This window comes from Rousettus aegyptiacus, unplaced genomic scaffold (assembly GCF_014176215.1).
Source record: "Rousettus aegyptiacus isolate mRouAeg1 unplaced genomic scaffold, mRouAeg1.p scaffold_m13_p_3, whole genome shotgun sequence".
NCBI lineage: Eukaryota > Metazoa > Chordata > Mammalia > Chiroptera > Pteropodidae > Rousettus > Rousettus aegyptiacus.
Window position 1 is genome coordinate 118,082,111 of NW_023416306.1, and position 18,033 is coordinate 118,100,143.

Below are 18,033 nucleotides of genomic sequence, written 5' to 3' on the forward strand. Positions count from 1 at the left end.
AAACTACATACTGACCTTGCATCTCCACAAGTTCAGTGAACCTGGGCATTAACCGAAAGAAGAGAAAGTGACTTTCTGGTCTAAGTCTCATTGCTGCAATAGAAATAAGCAGATCTTAAAGGTTATATGGGCACATTATATCTGTAACAATATATATAAATTTTTTAAATGTTTTTTGAACATTTTCAAACATACATAGAAACAGAATAAGAAGCTCCCACATACCTAATATCTAGATTGAATAATTAGTATTTTGCTAAAGTTGCTTCATTTGTTTTTTAATTAAAGTGATTTAAAATGAATTCTAGACATTGTGGTATTTCTTCCTTAACTATTTCCATATTTAATTTCTTTAAAGTTTTTTTTAAAAAATATAATCATAATACTTTTATCACACCTAACAAAATTAACAAACCTTTTTAAACATCATTTCATGGTCTGTATTTAAGTTTCCTTAATTGCCCCTCAATTGCCTTTTATAGTTGGTTTGTCTATTTGTTCAAATAAATACCCTCACTTTTGGTAAGTTTTCTTTGATCCCTTAGTCAGGGTTAATCATCTTTCTTTGGCACCAGAAAGTGGGGTTAAAATTGTTTATGCATTAAATTGTAAGAACCTTAAAGTAAGAGACTTGTGTTTATTAATCTTTCTAATTTACCATGACCTCATTCTCAGAATAATGCCGACTACTGCAAAATAGTACTGCATTTTGAAAAGAAATGATATCGGCAAAGCCATGTTCTGAGTTTAAGACATTACTAGGCAAGGGTTACACATTTTAATTTTAATTTGTGGGCCATGACACATTACTGTAAGAGTTCTTCCTTCTTCTCTTCCTTCCTAGAAAAACTTATCTTTAATTAACAAAATGAAGCTTTTTAAAGAACTTTCTGATGAAAATAGCTTTAGAAATCCTGCAGGAGGAGCATTAAAAGGCTTCTTTGATTCTGTTCAACATAAACTAAGGAGGATTGACGTTGAATTTTCTTGGAAGTATCTGATGTTATTCTAACCAATTGGCAAATCTCTCCAGTTAGAGCTCTGGGGTTACACTGTTAAGAACCCTTGTCAGAATAAGTGGTGAGAAGCTACATTTATGATCTGCCTTATATAAAACAAATATTTGCAAATAATAATTATTATTTTATTGAATGCTTACTGTAGGCAAGGCAGAATGCTGCATACTTTACATACATTCTAACATTTTTTTCCCACTCCCTCCTGAGTTAGGTTTGTCCCCAGTTTACAGATATACAAACTGAGACCCATAAAGGTTAAGTAGTTTCCTTGGAGTCAGTCAGCTAATAAAATATGTCAGGGCTGGGATCTGAGCTCAGGTCCCTTTGAATGCAATACCCATGTTTAGAACTAAAATGGAGTTGGAACAGCTGTGTCTGGCTCTTTCTGGAGACAATGTTTCCATTTTAATGTTAACTCAGTTTGAACTTGAAAAAGTTTTAAAATAATTGTTTTAAAATAACTTTTTAAATTACCGAGCTTGCATGCTTGGCTTAAGTGCAGTAGCTAAGAGCGGGGTGCATAGAGAACAGTAGTGTTGAGCTCCAGGCAGACCTGGGTAACCCTGATAGTAATTCTGCCACTTACTGGCTATGTGACTTGAGCATTTCTGAGCCCAAATAACATGTCGAGAAGGTTCCGGCACAGTGTCTGGCACACAGCACCTGGATTAACAGAATTATCGTTAGCATGATATCTGTTTTTGCAGCCACTGGCATGCTCTGTGCAAGGTGAGGCTGCTAGCTTAGGGGTGAGTTAAAGGGGACCTGAAGACGCAGCTCGCCGACTGGGTCGTCTCAGAGATGGACCTTATTCAGGAAACCTTAACAGCTGATTATTTTCTTTATTGTTATCCCTCACCCCCTGACTATTTTAATGTGGGGGGGGGGGGGAATCAGGACACCATGGGAGTTATTCTGAAAGACACTTTACTATTTAATTTTAATGATCTTCATATATAATTATCTTCATATATAAAAACGCTACATCATATTTTTGTTGTAGTTTTAATAGGATTGGATTATTTCTAATTCACCTGCCTGTACTCGAGAGCCTCTGGGGTGGGGGATCCCCAGCTCTGCAGCTCTTTTTTCGGACCCCCTTTTAGAGGTATTGGTTTTCAACCAGGCCGTAGCCATCAGGGCTCCCCTTGTTCTCAGTTCCACCTTCTCGCAGGCTCCAGGAGTGGCTGGGAGCCACCCGGAGTACCAGTGCCCAGCCTCGGCTCGCGCTGGGCTGGCTGCAGGTAAGAACCGCCGCGAGTGGCACCAGGCGCCGGCACCCGCGTTTGGCGGCGCAGCGTCTGCGGGCACCGTGTCCTGCAGGGGGCGCCCGGGAGCCGAGCTGGGAAAGCAAGTCAGGTCGCGCAAGACCCCCGCCCTGGCCGCGTGACCTGAACACCCTGGCCCGGCCCTTCCGGAGCGGTTGTGGTCGGTATATAAGGAGCGGAGGTTCGGCTTCTGTTTGGTGTTGGGCGTTAGCATCGTCTGCCCGCGTCAACCCGCTCTCCAGGTGAGCCGCCCTTGGGCGAAGGTGCTGCTCAAAAGGCTCCAGGGGGCTTTCGGACGGCGTACGTTGGCCCTTCTGGCGCCCACCAGGTTGGAGCCTCGTGGCTGAAGTTTTGATCAATATCTTGGATTTTTTATTCTAGCTTTGGCCAAGGTCATCATGAACTTTTTCCAACTCCTGATGAAAAAGAAGGAAGTAAGTTTTTAAAGCAATTGAAAATCTTGCCTAAAAATATTAATGCTGCAGATTTTGAAGAAAGTACAAAATACATAGCTATTGTTATATTTGACATGTTTTACGTTGAAACGTGGGAGTATTTACCCTCAACCTGTTCTCTGTTAGCTTATTCCTTTGGTGGTGATCATGACAGCGGCAGCGAGTGGAGCGTCGTCTTTTGCTGTATATTCCCTTAAAAAATCCGATGTGATGTAAGTAGGCACCATTTATAAAAACGTTTTTAAGCAGTATTAGGATGACCTTCAGCTTATGAAATGAGAGAGATCAGTTTCCTAGCTTTTCTCCCAGGAAGAACGTTAAACTTGTGAACTTGGAGTCACAGCTAGAAAGCATCCTGATATCAGAAGACTATTAAATTATGATATTAATAAAATTAGTTTGTTTCTTGATTCTAAATATCCTTAGATCCATTTCCCCTCCACCCCTAATTCTGCAGCGAAGTTAAATTTGATTTTTTTTTAACTTAAGTTTTGAAATTTAAAGTTCTTACATGGTCTTTGGGATATACATCAAACTTAAATAAAAAAATTTAATGAAATTTAAAAATTGCAATATATTAGAAAGATCTTTCCTAATGTGGTAGAGTTTATAGATTCAGTTGTCTGCAGTGAACCTAATCTCAGCTCTGGATATAAGAAGGTAAAATACTGTGTATCCTGGAATATGAAGAAGAGAAGCTTGAAATTGCACTTGCCTGGTACAGGGCAGTGATACTAGGCTCTCACAGAAGGGCCTTGAGCCCTGCAGTTCACCATCTATAGAGTTAAAACCCAGCCCTTCTGCTTGTCCCAGAAACTGGGCAAGAACATATTCATTTGCTCTTAGCCTGGCACTTCCATCTCCATTGCTATTCAGCTTATGAGAACGTTCTCCAAGATAGCCCCATACAGGGAATACAGACCTACCCTACAGAGGAATTGATCCCTAATGTTTGAGCCAAAACGCGAAGTTCTTTTAAGGAATCTTCCATCAATTTCAGTTAGTTAACAGATGACTGCCTTAGCATGCAGTCTGTGTCTGTCCCTAGCATGTTTACAGATCCAGTATCAGAGTTGGTTTAAATGAACATATTAATGTTTAATTAGCTTTCTTTTATTTTTAGCATTGATCGAAAAAGAAATCCAGAACCTTGGGAAAGTGTGGATCCTAATGTACCTCAAAAGGTATTGCTGAGTTAAAAAGTGATTTACATTTAGCCCAAGCCTTAGAATCATTGTCAGTAAAATAAACTGAATGCCTTTCACTTTTAGGGTGCCATTTAGTGTAATGTTAAAGAGAATGCTATAGAGTTGTAGAGATCTAGTTCAAATCCTTGCTCCATGATTCAAAGTTGATTTTAGACAACTTGGCCTCTCTGAGGCTCTCAGAATCTGTAATATGGGCACAGTAATAGTGCTCTACCTCAGGGTTAAGAGAATAAAAGGAGATAAAATACATAGAGTCTTTTAACACAGTGCCTGTCCCATGGTTCACACTCAAATATTAACTTTTATCCTTATTGTCATATGTTATCTAATTTTATCCATTACTTATTTAAAGTTAATATAAGGTCTACTGTGATAAATAACAAGAGTTCCTGAAAACAAGATTGGCATTCTCTGTAAGCAAAAGTAGCTAATATTCACTCATTCTTTTAATACTATTGCAAACGTTTTTTACATTTTAAATGTTTTGGAAGTAAGAAACATTTAGTCCGGAATGAATACTACTTAAGTCTGTCAGGGAAGCTTTTGGTTTTTTTTTTAAACAAAACTTTCAAATAACACAGTTTGACCTAGTGAGGACATTTAGGATCTTTTATTTTATTTTTATTTTTTATATTTTTTTCTTAATTTCTTTTTTTAATTTCTTTTTTTTATGGTGACACTGGTTAACAAAATCCAATAAGTTTCAGCTGTACACTTTAACAGTAAGGCATATATATTTACACACTGTGTTCACCTCCCATAGTTAGATTTCTTTCTTTCACCACATATTTGAACCCATTTATCCTGTTTATCATCCCCCTCCCCTCTCCTCCCTCCCCTTTAGCAACCACTAGCCTATTGTCCATGTCCATGAGTCTCTGTTTGTCCTGTTCATTTGTTGCTTTTAGGTTTATATCCCACGTATAAGTGTATCATGTGGTTTTCAATTTTTTTCTGTCTGGCTTATTTTGCTTAGCATGATTATGTCAAGGTTCATCCATATTCATTTAGGATTTTTTAAAACTACCTACATGTCCTAGGTCCTGGGGTAATAGAAAACTTCTGAAGATAAATGAGAATCTCTAAATGTGAGTTCTTTGGGAGTTAAGGACTGTCCACAGCTCTGTCCCTTTTCCTTGATAATATAACTTAAATCATTTGTACCTTTACTGAGTAATTACAATGAGGAAACTTTGTTAAGAGCCTACTATATGCCACGTCCTGTGCTAGGAACATTATATATCCACTCACAGGGAGCAGACTCACTTTTTGAACTTATAGTTCATGTAAAACCATGAGAAATTAAAAAATCTAGATCTTATTAAGTGAAAATGGGACAAATGTATAAGACCTTTTTCTCTGATCTGTAACACACAGGAACATGAGGACTTTTTAGAGGGACAGAATGGTAGAAGTCAGCACATTATTGTTTTTTCATGTTTTAGGGATGGGAAGATTACAAATGCTACGGTGATGCTTTTTGTAAAGAGGAGTGTAGACAAATCCTAAAAGGGAGTGTAACGAGGAAGGACAGATCCTAATATAACACTGTTATTTTGCTTTTTTGTTTAAGCTTATAACAATCAACCAGCAATGGAAGCCCATCGAAGAGTTGCAGAAGGCGCGAAGGGCGTCCAGATGACCAGTCCTCACCTCTTTCTTCCAAAGAGTGCTCTATGAATCTAGTGGAAACACTTCTGCACAAACTAGACTATGGATACCAGTGTGCAGAAATGCTTCTGCTACATTTTTAGGGCTTGCCTACATTTTTGGACTCTGGATAGGAATTATAAAGGTAGTGTGGTAATAACCACATAGTCCAAAAATAGTTTTCTTACTGTAATTTGAATTTTACATATTGAAAATTTTATGTTTATGATGCCTGAATGTTTTCCTTAACATGTATAAACATTTGTAAATTAGATTATCTATAATAAAATAACATTTGTTTCAGATTTTTTTAAAGATTAGATCCATATCTTAATAGAGGAAAAGTCTTTTTATGGTAGAAAAACATTTTAAAACACAGAGCTTCATATTTTAATTAATATCCAGTCCAAATTTCTGTATAAACTTTTCTTCCAAGTTTATTCATTCACCAGAAATTTATTGAGCACCTATTGTTAGCTAGGCACTGTTCAGGTTCAGGCGAGATAAAGCAATGAACTAAACCAAATTTTGGAGGGAGATGAATAAAAGATGGTAAGTACGACGAGGACAGTGAAAAAGAGATGGGTTATGAGGCTTACAGGAAGACTGGTCTTGGAGGAAGTGTGGAGATTCTGGTGGTGAATAGGAGTGTGGGGCATGCTGAGGTGGGCCCTGCACATGTCAAGGCTAACAATAGTGCTCCTGTGAGGGTCATGGAGGGGAGGATGGAGAGCACCCTACAGAGTCTGGGACCCCTCTTCACTCTGGCCAATGGTAACTTAGAGACCAAAGGTGCAGTCAAACCCAGCATGTCCCTAGGTTCCCCTTTAACTGTTCTAGAAAATCGGTTTCCATTAACTTTTTTTTTTTTTTTAGTGAGCTATAATTCACATATCATAGTATCCATCCATATAAAGTGCACAATTCGGTGGTTTTACAACCATCTCCACCATCTAATTCCAGAACGTTTTCATCACTCCCCAAAAGAACCTTGTATCCATTAGCAGTTATTCCCCATTCCTGACCCCTTTACCCCTGGCAAATACTAATAAACTTTGTCTCTATGGATTTGCCTGTTCTGGACATTTCATATAAATAGAATTATACAGTATGTTATACCACGTTTCAGTTTTTAATTCCTTTTTATGACTAATATTTTATTGTATAGATATACCACATTTTTTTTACCCATCAGTTGATGGAAATTTGGGTCATTTGCACTTTTTGGCTGTTATGCATAATTCTGTAAACAGCCATGTACAAAGGTTTTATTCCTCAGATTCCACATATAAGTGAAATCATATAGTGTTTATCTTTCTCTATCTGACTTAAATACCTTCTAGATCCGTCAAAGCAATATCTTTTTCCATCCCCTTCCTTTTAGTCTGTGTCTTTTAATCTGAAGTGAGTCTCTTATAGGCAACATGTAGGGGTCTTGTTTTCCTTTCCATTCATCCACTCTATCTTTTAGTTGGAGCACTTAATTTTTTCCATTTGAGGTACTTATTGATAGGAATGTAGTTGTTACCGTGCTTTATTCCTGTTTTTGATACATGTTTTTTTCTTCTTAAAGAAGTCCCTCCAACATTTCCTGTAATACTAGCTTGGTGGCGATAAATTCCTTTAGCTTATTTTTGTCTGGGAAGCTCTTTATCTGTCCTTCAATTCTAAATGATAGTTTTGCTGGATAGATTATTCTTGGTTGTAGATCCTGGGTCTTCATCCTGTCGAATCTATTTTACCAAGCCCTTCTGTCCTGCATAGTTTCTTTTGAGAAATCAGCTGCCAGTCTTAATGGTTTTCCAGTATAAGTAACTATCTGCTTTTCTCTTGCTGCTTTTTAATCTCCTTTCTTTGTATTTAACCTTTGGCATTTTAATTATGATGTGTCTTGGTGTGGGCCTCTGGATCCCTGATTTTTGGAATTCTCTGAGCTTCCTGAGGTCTTATGTCCATTTTCTTTGCCAGGTTAGGAAAATTTTCCATCATTATTTCTTTAAACAGCTGTTCAACATTTTGATTTTCTTCAGTTACGTGGATCAGATGGATATTTGGACCCTTAATAGTGTCCCCTATGCTCCCTAAATTATTTTTATAGTTTTGGTATCTTTTCTCTTGCCATTCTGATTCGTGTCCTTGGCTTTCCCATCCTCTAGATAGGGCATTTGATTCTCTTCTTTATTCACTTTGTTTATTCTTTTGTTTATTCATTTAATATATTTCTCATCTCAGATAATGTTTTCTTCATTTCAGACTGGTTCCCTTTTATAATTTCCATGTTTATGTTTTTTTATCTCTTTGTTGAAGTTCTTACTGAATTTATCTATACTTCTCAAAAGTTCATTGAGCATCTTTATAACCTGTATTTTGAACTCTGCATCTGTTAGATTACTAGACTCCATTATATCTAGCTCTCTGTTCTGTTCTGTCATATGGCTTTTGCTTCTTTGTCTTCCCATTTTGGCTGCCTTTCCATGTCTGTTTTTATGTACTAAGCAAAGCTCCTAAGTCTCCTGGTCTTATTAGTGTGGATTTGTGAAGTAGGTGACCAGTGGCACAGTCCTGAGAGGGGTTTAGCTGCAGGCCAAATTTAGCCTTAGCCTCTACCCCCTGGGGCCACTTGTTAAGATTCAGCAAGCAATCCACAGATGCTATGTTTATAGTTACCTCAAAAGGCCACACCAGAAACTGAGGCCAGCTGCCTCCAGTTGAGTCTAGGCGCTGCTCAGCAAGGAGCACCTGACTTGCTGAGGTTACACCTGGATGTGGCTTGGATGGGGCTGAGAGTTGGGGGAGGCGGGGTTACAGGGAATCCTCTGGGTGGATAGACTTCTGTTACCCAGTTTGATGATATTATGACTATGGCAGCACTGTGTCCGGTGCACTGGTAATGGGGAAGGCTCAACAAAGAACAATAGATACCACTGGTACTTCTGTACAGAGTGATTCTCGCCTTGGCCCTCACTCTGAAAATGTCTCCTTGTAAGTCCCTGGTGCCCCCTGCACACAGCTGAATTGGCACAGGTGCTCAGAGTGAGCAGGTCTGTCACTGTGAAAATTCGCTCACGGACGCAGCTCCTTTAAGAGGCTTCAGCCGCTACCGCTGCTGCAGCCTCCGGATCACTCAGCTTCTCGAGACCAGTCAGCCCTGCATCCTTACCCTGTCCTACCTTCTGCCATTGAAGGGTGCTTTCTTGGATTTCTCCTTGTTCATCTAGATCCCAGGCGATTTTTTCTTGCTGCTGCTCCTTGTTTCCATCACAACTTTGATTTGGTTGCCAGAGGGGTGAACAGAGCCTCTATCATCTATGCCATATTTTTTCCTCTACAAGTTTTGAGTAGCCATATCTTTTCAGTTCTCTTGGGTACATACCTAGTTTCATTAACTTTTTTAAATCAAGGTGATAAATGCTTTTTTCTTAACTTCTGTCTGAATATAATAGAAATTTAAGAGAAGGGCTAAATTCTTATTACCTTCACTACAATAAAAATTAGCTCTTGCTAGAGACTTGGCAATTCAGGAAGGATTAAAGCAGGACTACTTCCACCAACCTTTGTTGCTTCCTTGTCACTCCAGTGTTCCCAGATGAAAATCTCCGATGGGCCATCTCAAGGAATTACATGTACCATTTAGGAAGCATGACTTTATTTGCTGAAGCTTATAAAGTGCAATATAATACCATTTAGGCAAATAAAAATGAAGAGTTGCGATGGTTGGCTAACTAGACCAAATTTGTAGTGTGTGTGAGGGATGACTATGCCTTTCAACTTTAAAACGCAAACCTGATTGAAGTGCAGTGGCTGTAAGGGGTGAACATGGCAATAGAAGGTACCATGCAGCAGGTTTGGCCAAGAGCCATTTATTTTTGTTTGTGTTCTTAGCATTTTCCTCAAATGTTTTATTGAAATTTTTCAAATATGCAGAGAAGTTGAAAAGTTGGTACACAGAATACTCACACTTTTTTTTAATCAGTAAACATTGTGCCACATTTGCTGTATCTCTCTGTATATTATGCTCTTTTTAAATGAAGTCTTTGAAAATAAGTTACAGACATAAACCTTTTATGCCAAAGAGAAAGGACATTGTAGCTGACCGTGGTGCCATTATCATCCCTAAGAAGATGAACACCGTCTCAATAATATTACCAGACATACAATCCATTTCCATTTTCTCTAATTGTAATGTCCTTTATAGCTACATTTTAAAGTCCAGAATCCAATCTGTGGTTCATCTGTTGCATTTGATTGTTAGGTTGCACTGAGTACTTGACAAATATGTGTCAGGAAATGACTCCAAAAAGCTTGTGTTGAACTGCTTTCTCTATACAGAGGTCGATCTGGAAAAGATCCTCTTAGATGTGGATTTTGAACTTTTAAAATTCGAGATATAATAATATTTTCATGTAATTTAAATATTTAAGAAGTTGTACAATTATTGAACATCCACTATGTGGTAGGCATTGTGCCGGCCTAAAAGATCTGGTATAGGAAAGGGAGACACACCAATGAACAAATCAAAGCAATATAATGACAATAAAGCAAGGATAGAAATGGGCGAATGGTACAAAGAAAAGCTTCTCAAAGAAGATGGATCCCTGAAAGACTAATCAGTCTTGTTTCTTGAAAAACCAATAAGTAGAAGTCAGCAAGGCAATTGAAGTAGAGGCATATATTTACAAAGGCATAGAGGGCTAAAATAGCACATCTTCTGGAAACTCGAAGTAGTTTAATATTGGAATTTAATATCGAAGTGTAAAGTGGGATAGGTGGAATGCGTTGGGACTTTTATTATGCTGTTATCCTGCAGGCACGAAGGAACCAGAAAAGGGTTTTAAGTTTGGGAAAGAGGTAATAGAATTTTTGTAAGGGAGCATTGGCTATTGCAACTAGAGGTGAGACTCGAAGGGACTTTGGAGGCCAAAGACCAGCTGCTGTTAATGGTCCAGAGTACAGGTGGCGGGGCTGTAACTAAGGCAGTGACTAAGGGAATCGAAAAAAACAGGATGCATTTGAGAGTGATGAGAAGGCCTCAAAGCTTATTGGAGGTAGCTGAGAGATGTACAAAATGACTCCCCAATTTTTCACTTGGGTAGCTGGGTAGGTGATGGTGCCAAGACAGAGAATCCTGGGCTGGGGAGGAAGAAATGTTAAAGGGAGGAGTGGATAAGGAAGAAAATGAGTTAGGCTTTGGAACTGCCACATTGGAGAGCCCAGTGAGCTATCTATCTAGGTGGATTACTTCTGGAGAACTGCAGAGAAGTGTGAACTGGAGAGAGTTTAAGGGGTGGTAAAGCCAAGGGTGTAGCTAAGATAGCCTACAGAGGGCAGAGGGTATCTAAAGTGAAATGGGGACTGAACAGAGAGGAACGTCATCATGAAGGGTGTGGGCGGAGGAAGAGGATCTGGACCCTGACGGGACTGAGAGAAATGTTTAGGGAAGGAGAACTGGCAGACACGTCATGGAGCCCGGGGAGGAAGGAGTGCCCTTCCCTGTCAGGAGATTGTTCTGGTTTGCAATTAAACCAGAGCCCAGAGTCCTTTCAACTTTGTGGCCTTGAGCCGTAAGCAAACATCTGTAATTCTCTCTCAGTAATAAGATCTAAAGTAAGCTTTCTGAATGAAAAAAGTTAAAAATCATATTCCATATCACTAAAAATGAGAGTGAGGTCTAATTGAATTCTCATTCATCATCATTTTTTATTTTTTAGGGGAAACTCTACTGTATTTTAGTTGAGGCTTTGTGTAGAGAATGAAATTACAGGCCCTGAAGTCGGACCGCTCTGCCCCTATGCTCTCACTACCTATGTTGCCTCAGATTCCTCACCTGTAAGATTGGGTTAGTTGGTACCTGCTTGGATGAGTTGTGAAGACAATGTGAGATAATAATTATAAAATACCTAACTCGATGTTTAACATGTACCCATATTCAGTAACTGTTACCTTTTCTCTTTTTTTAAGAAAATAATTATTACTATAAAATAGAAAGCTCTCAGTGTGTTAAAAATTATCTTTTTCCATGAGCGAGAACATCACCTATTTGAAATTTGCACATTCCTACTTCTGGTGACCGGTTAACTTTTGGTTCACAACGCCTCAATTATAAACTTTTGTGAGGTCACGAACACACCCGTAGATCAATGCATCTTATCTTCACCCTCACCTACATAGATACCTAGCTAAAGATAAGAACGCCTGTGTATATGCCCACATAGATGATCTCACATCCAGAAAAGATAAAATAAAAATATTTACCTATCTGATGTATCATATAAAATACATTCTTAGAAACAAATGTCTATATTTTAGTAAGCACTATATTTATACAAGTACATTACATATACTTTCACATTCAAAAGTGAAATGTGGTTTAAATAAGAAAGGAGGATGAAGTTGAATGCATGTACCTAAGATTGTGATAGAATAGTATTAGTTTTCTGGTGATTGTCCCTTATGATGTCTTTTCCCCGTGTTAAGAAAGTTGCCTCAGGTAGTTATATAATTTCTCTCTAGAAGCTAAGGTATTTTTTGTTTTGTTTTGGTTTTGTTTTGGTCATGTTTTACTGTATCATGTGCCCATACGCATACTACTCAGCTTTAAAACTAAAAATTAGGATAAAATTAAGGAAAACCCCAGATTGTATAACTTTTGCTCATTCACCTGTCATGACTTATAATACATCTCTAATAAAATACTACTTATTTGGAGAGAGGGTATACCGTTTAAAAAAAATTAAACTCTACTTTTTTGTATTTACGTCAAGAAATGTATGTGAATTTTTCCTTAGTTGCGTGTAATTGGGAAATTCATACTGTTCCTTGGTGTTTGTTACGGCTATGTAGCCTCAGGTAAGTTAACCTGACATTGTTTTATAATGTCTTTGCTTATCCGAATTATCCTTATTACCAAAAATTAGAAATGGATTCATATTACAAGGCAAATGTGACCTATTATTTGGTTGTTATTTTGGAGACAAGTTCACTGAGTCAGCCCCTGAACATTGCTCAAATTTTGTTTCAGAATTTTTTGAAGTGGCCCTATTCACTTTTAAAATTATTTTTAATTGAGGTATAATTTAGATATAATGACATGAATAGGTCTTAATTGTTCAGTTAGAAGAGTTTTGACAATTACTGTCTACATCCATGAAACCATCATGCAAAACAATTTATTGAGCATTTCTATCACCCCAGAAAGTTCTCTCATGGCACCATTTACTTTTTAAATTAAAAACCACTGAATTGTACATTTAAAAGAGGTGAATTTTACGGTATGTGGGTTATATCGCAAAAAGAAAAAAAAAAAGGAATCTGCTCCACTTTTACTAGCTATCTCACCTTAAGAAATAACAGAGGTTGGCATAATTCTTTTCTACCATATGAAGTAACCCCCTAACAGATGTTAGAAGTTGCTGAAGATTGTAAGAAACACAACTAACAAGACCAGCGGGACCAGTGCTGGTAATCCAGTCTGTCCCTGTGTTGACAGTAAGTAGGCTTGCTATGGAAAGAGCCGGAAGCACAGTGCAGATACTGGGTTTACCTAGTATCCAGGTAATGCAACTATTACCACCCACCGAGGAAGGGCCAGGCAGAGTACAGAGTTACCATAGCAATAAGACTATCTTGGCAATAAATCCTCTCTAGGGCAAGGCTGTAACCAAGCGAGGCAGGAGAAGTTTCAGGTGACTTCACAGTTGGATTATATGCTTCATCAACTTCTCCACCAGTGGTGTGTGTTGGGGCTGCCCAGAGAGTGGGGAACCCTCCGTGTTACCAAACCAAGTCCTCCCAAACCATCCTAAGAATCGGGCTAATTCTTTCCGTGGAAGAGTATTTCTCAAAAGCTCACCGTGCATCAGAATCTCCTGGAAGGCATATTCAAATGTGGATCACTGGGTCCGGAACCCCAAATTTCTGCTTAGGTGGGACCTTAGTATTTGGATTTCTAACGAGTCCCCAGATGAGGCTGATGCTGCTTGTCCGGGGACCACACGTTGAGAGCTACTGTGCTGAAGCGCTCTGCTCCCTATAACCTTTGGTAATTTAGTGGGGAATTCTCGCCCGGTCAGTAATCTTCCAGACCAGGCTTGAGCCAACAGTCGAACTTTTGCTATCTGAAGAGCAGGGTCGGGCCAGGTGGAAGACTCAGGAGGGCAATGCCTCTCCTGGCCAGGCCGCCCTGGCGGCCCGTTCAGTCACACTGACCCCAGCACCCTAACTTTTCAGTTCCCTGATAAATCCCACTGAGGAGCCATGGATTTATTAGGTATCTAGGTAGATGCATACACAATTGTGGACATCTTCATTTTTCTGTAGAGATAACACTATTTGCTGCCCATGTCAGGACAGATGGAGGTGGTTCTGCCAGTAACGAGTAAATCTTACATTAACTTAGCTTCACATTTGACACATTTGATAGTCAGGGAGCAAGTGGACAGGTCAGCACCTAACTCCAGGTTCTGTCAGTCAGAAGGGGGTCCCTCTCGGGGGTAAACCTCTGAGGCAGGTTAATATTTAGAAATGTTTTCACTGAGATATTTTATTCATGTATTATTACTCATGGCTCTTCTTCCCTCCAGCTTTAAGATGGGAGCATTTCCTGCCTTTGTCTGAGAACTGAAATCCAAAACAGTGCTACTCCAAGTACTGTTGGGTGGACTAGCAGCATCGGCATCCCCTGGGAGTGATGCAGATTCTGGGGCTGCTCTCCAGACTTTCTGAATCTGAATCTCTAGGGGGAGGAGCAGGATTCTGTGTTCGTTCTTTCTTTCTTTCTTTCTTTCTTTCTTTCTTTCTTTCTTTCTTTCTTTCTTTCTTTCTTTCTTTCTTTCGCGCGCATGCGTGTGTGTGTGTGTGTGTGTGTGTGTGTCACACATAACCTCTTTAGATTATTATGCATGGCTAATATTTGACAAGCATGGGTCTAGAACAAAGACATTTCAACGTAGAGGCTTCAAATCCCTAGCTGAGCTCCTAAAGCCAGTATGCATATGTATGCAGTACCTCAGGAGAGAAAGGGTTTTTCCTTGGAGGACAAAGCTTGGGAAATGGCACAGAGTTTAAGTTCTAAGCTGTGAAGGTGAGAAGAATTTGTGATGCTGTAGTAGACCTCTCTACATTCAAAAGAAAAACAGTTTGATCAGCAGGAAGGAAAGAGGATGAGAAGGAGGTGAGATTAGATCTCAGAGGACCTGCGGTATTTCCCGTCTCCCTCTCAAAGAAGCCACAAGGCCCCCGCTTGCAAAGGTTTTACTAGTCTGGTCAGACTCTCTCTGGAGCTTGAAGTGATAGATAAGAGTTACAGTCAGAGGCACACACCCGATGAGAAAAGTCAGGGCTGAGAGGCAGTCATAGGGCCACCTGCACCCCAAGTTACTGAGGGAGTAGAGATGGAAAGAAGCCAGTCAGAGAAGGAATGAACAGAAAGCCGGAAAGGAGCCGAGGTGAGGGGACAACACATGCCCAGGGCCAAAAGGATTACTATTTTGAGTTAAGAGCCCTGAGAAGGCCCGAGGGCAGCTGAGAGGCAAAGCGTCAGCGGGAACAGTCATCAATCACCCAATTCCTGATTGTTGACAGCTGGGTCTGCGTGCCTCACCTGACTGGTCTGAGGCCTGCCCTTGCAACTCATCCTGCACACACACTGGGTGGGGAAGGTTCCATTTGGGGTCGTCCCCTGTGGACCTTTAGCTACGGAAGAGCTGGCACCAAGGAGGGTGTCCCCTCAGGGTTCCACAGCCCAGGACGGAAGGGTCCTGAGAGGTGCCTAGACTGCAGAGCCCTGTGATGTTGGGCAATCTGGGTGTGTCCCCAGGGTTCCTGGAGAGCTGCCTCATTCCCTCCAACACTCACTGAAAACAACCTCCGCTGTCCAGGGCGAGGTCAGTTTCAGTTTAGGCTGCTTTGCATACAAAAACAAAAATTCTCTTTCCTTTTGACCGGAAAGCTTACACCTAAAAGTTTGTTGAGCTTGGCATTGAGACTGGGCCGTCAGGAGATGTGGGTTTTCCTCTTGCTCTGCAGGACCTTAAATAATCGAGCAGCTGAGGTGTGCTGGGCTCCTTGCTAAGCAAACTCTGGAACATGGTCCATAATGGACGGGTGGGTGGGTGGATCAGTGTGCAAACCTCTTCCTCACAGAAGCCTTTCCTGAGCCCCCGCAGGCCCTCGTGCCTGGACTTCCATAGACCTTCGGGCCTCTCCTTTTAGTATCATATCACAGTGTCATTTTATGTGCATCTAATGTGCACCCAGGAAAATGATTTCTTCTCTCACAAAACTGGAGCTCCATGAGGAGCTATTTGTCCTCGCCATTGGATCACTAGCAGCTGGCATGTGCCTGGTGTATAGTAAGTAGTCATCATATATATATATCTGCTGAATAAATGAATACCTAACAACCTTGATATTAAGTATGCCGGCAATTGATTATGGCTGAGTCTTGCAAAAGGACTTGTCATTGGGTTTAATCATTCAGAAAACATTTAAGGAGCATCTGCCACGTGCCATGTGCTGTGCTAGGGGGTAAAGATGGAAATAGGTAATATGGGGAAGGAGCTTATATGAAGGTAAAGAAAACAGGGTCTCTGTCCGTAAAAAATAAATAAAGGCTGGGGGTGAGGCCCGTCCTCCGTGGCAGCAGCTCTGGTGTCTTACCCCATTGTTCTCCCTGTAAAGGAAGCTTTTTGTCACATGGTCACAGTGTGGTGGAGCCACGAGACACAGCTTAGTCCTCAAGATGAGAATAACAGACATAGTAGCCGTCCTAAGTGATGGCCTTGCATGCTGAGACAATTTGTTAATCCCCTAGACTTAGAACTCGAGTTCTAAGTCTAGAAGTCTGAGCACTGGGAGAGATCTCAGAAGTGGGCGCCCAGACGCAACCCCAGCACTGCTGACTGAGGGACAGTGTGATCCAGGAGAAGCCCCAAGCTCTCTGCATCCGAAAAGCTGGGGTGGGGTGGCACCTGCCTCGAGCACGGTGGTGAGGATTCGGTGAAATGATACAACACCTCCGTGAGGGACAGGACACTCAGGGCACCCAGCTAATGAGGAAGTGTGCTGTGTACCTCACACATGCACACCACGCTGTCAACATCCGTCCCGCTGGGCCCCAGGCTCTCTGTGCTCCTGAGAGGCTCTGAGGCAAGGTCTTGCTCCCCAGTGGGCAAGGGAGCTGAGGTCATTGTCTGCTTTTGATACTTGTTCCTGAGTCACTGCCTGGGCCTAAGAAGGGGAAGCCCAGCCTTGCTGGCTGCAGACAAGCAATCTGACTCCACTGGCTCTGGGAAGGCTCACTGTCCCTCAGATCCTGCAAGTACATGGGGTCCAGTGGCTGCCAAGGGCAGCAGTCAGGTGGTGGAGCCAGGAGCCTTCTCCCTGCTCAGCCGTCTCTGTCCCACGGAGCCTGCCTACTGGGGTCTGTGGGGCTTACAGTGTTTTTCCAGTCCCTTCCAGCTCATGTCAGGTCTGCTGCCCACAAGCCACCCACCCAGGGTTCTCACATCAGCTGTCTTCCCTGCAACCCAGAGACTCTGGCTCCATACTGAAAGCTGCACGGTGTCCCGGAGACCCACGCCCATCGGTGTCCTGGAGACCCACGCCTATCGTGGAATTTCCCCAGTTAGGTTTCTTTGGCAACTGCAAGGCCACAGGAAGGTCACAGCCGGTGAGACACAGCGAGAATGTGAGGAAGGAAGTGCCAGCCCCGCCCACACTGTCTGGAGTCTCTCTCAAGGGGACAGGAAGGCATGGAGTCTCCACAAACAGGACCCTGACACAACCAAGGAGCGTCTTGGCTGCAGGTGGGTCTCACCTTACACACTTCACACCGGACTTCCCCGTTTAGAGCAGGGATTCTCAGTCCCGGCTGCACATTAGAACTCCAGGTAACTGCATCAGACTCTCTGGGGTGTGACCAGGTCGGGCAGCAGTGATTTTTAAGCTCTCCAGGTGTTTGTAGTGCGCAGACAATGTCGAGGGAGACTAAGAATATAAAACATTTATGCAGGCATACACCTTGTGTTGCAGGTTCAGGTCCAGACCACCACAATAAGTGAGTCATAATCTTTTTGCTGGTAGAGGGTCTTGCCCTCAATTAGTAAAAAAAAAAATGCAACATCTGTGAAGCGCAGCACACCGAGGTATGCCTCTAGGATCTGTTTGGGCGTGCGGGGGCTGGGGGCAGCCTGGGTTCAAATCTTGCCTCCGTCACTTACGAGTTGGGCCACGGCAAGTCTGTCCACTTCTGAAAGCATCAATCGCCTCACCTATAGAGTGAGAATACTACAGAAAATGACTACCTTTTAGGACCAATGTAGGATTAAACGTAATAAGCTGCTTCTAACAGCTCTGGTCAGTCAGTGCTGGTCATTCCCTTACAACTGGAACTCTTTGCCGCCTTATCTGTGACTCCAAAACGCAGAATCCTTGC

The 18,033-nt window shown here is 41.4% G+C and overlaps 2 protein-coding genes across 3 annotated transcripts in view; both read left to right on the plus strand.

The window, feature by feature from the left end:
• Positions 1–2,431: 2,431 nt before the first annotated feature.
• On the plus strand, positions 2,432–6,736 carry CUNH15orf48 (chromosome unknown C15orf48 homolog). 2 transcript variants are annotated; one of them, XM_016153195.2, is made up of 5 exons: positions 2,432–2,529; positions 2,669–2,721; positions 2,869–2,954; positions 3,866–3,926; positions 5,524–6,736. In XM_016153195.2, exons 2-5 carry the CDS (start codon positions 2,686–2,688, stop codon positions 5,590–5,592), a joined length of 252 nt encoding a protein of 83 aa, XP_016008681.1. In that variant the 5' UTR covers positions 2,432–2,529; positions 2,669–2,685; the 3' UTR covers positions 5,593–6,736. The 2 variants fall into 2 exon arrangements, with proteins under 2 accessions (XP_016008681.1, XP_016008680.1); XM_016153194.2 differs by having other exon boundaries at positions 2,474–2,721.
• Positions 6,737–16,892: 10,156 nt separating this feature from the next.
• Positions 16,893–18,033, plus strand: part of LOC118600453 — a 41,074-nt gene continuing 39,933 nt past the window's right edge. Inside the window, exon 1 of the mRNA XM_036218401.1 lies at positions 16,893–17,404. Coding sequence (XP_036074294.1) covers positions 17,061–17,404 — 344 coding nt within the window. The 5' untranslated portion in view covers positions 16,893–17,060. The remainder of the gene's footprint in view (positions 17,405–18,033) is intronic.

Excerpts from the sequence above, each read along its gene's own strand:
- CUNH15orf48 (XM_016153195.2), top strand. The coding sequence starts at position 2,686 with ATGAACTTTTTCCAACTCCTGATGAAAAAGAAGGAA. Across the intron at positions 2,955-3,865 it reads CTTAAAAAATCCGATGTGAT|CATTGATCGAAAAAGAAATC; the intron begins GTAAGTAGGCAC and ends TTTTATTTTTAG. Across the intron at positions 3,927-5,523 it reads ATCCTAATGTACCTCAAAAG|CTTATAACAATCAACCAGCA; the intron begins GTATTGCTGAGT and ends TTTTTGTTTAAG.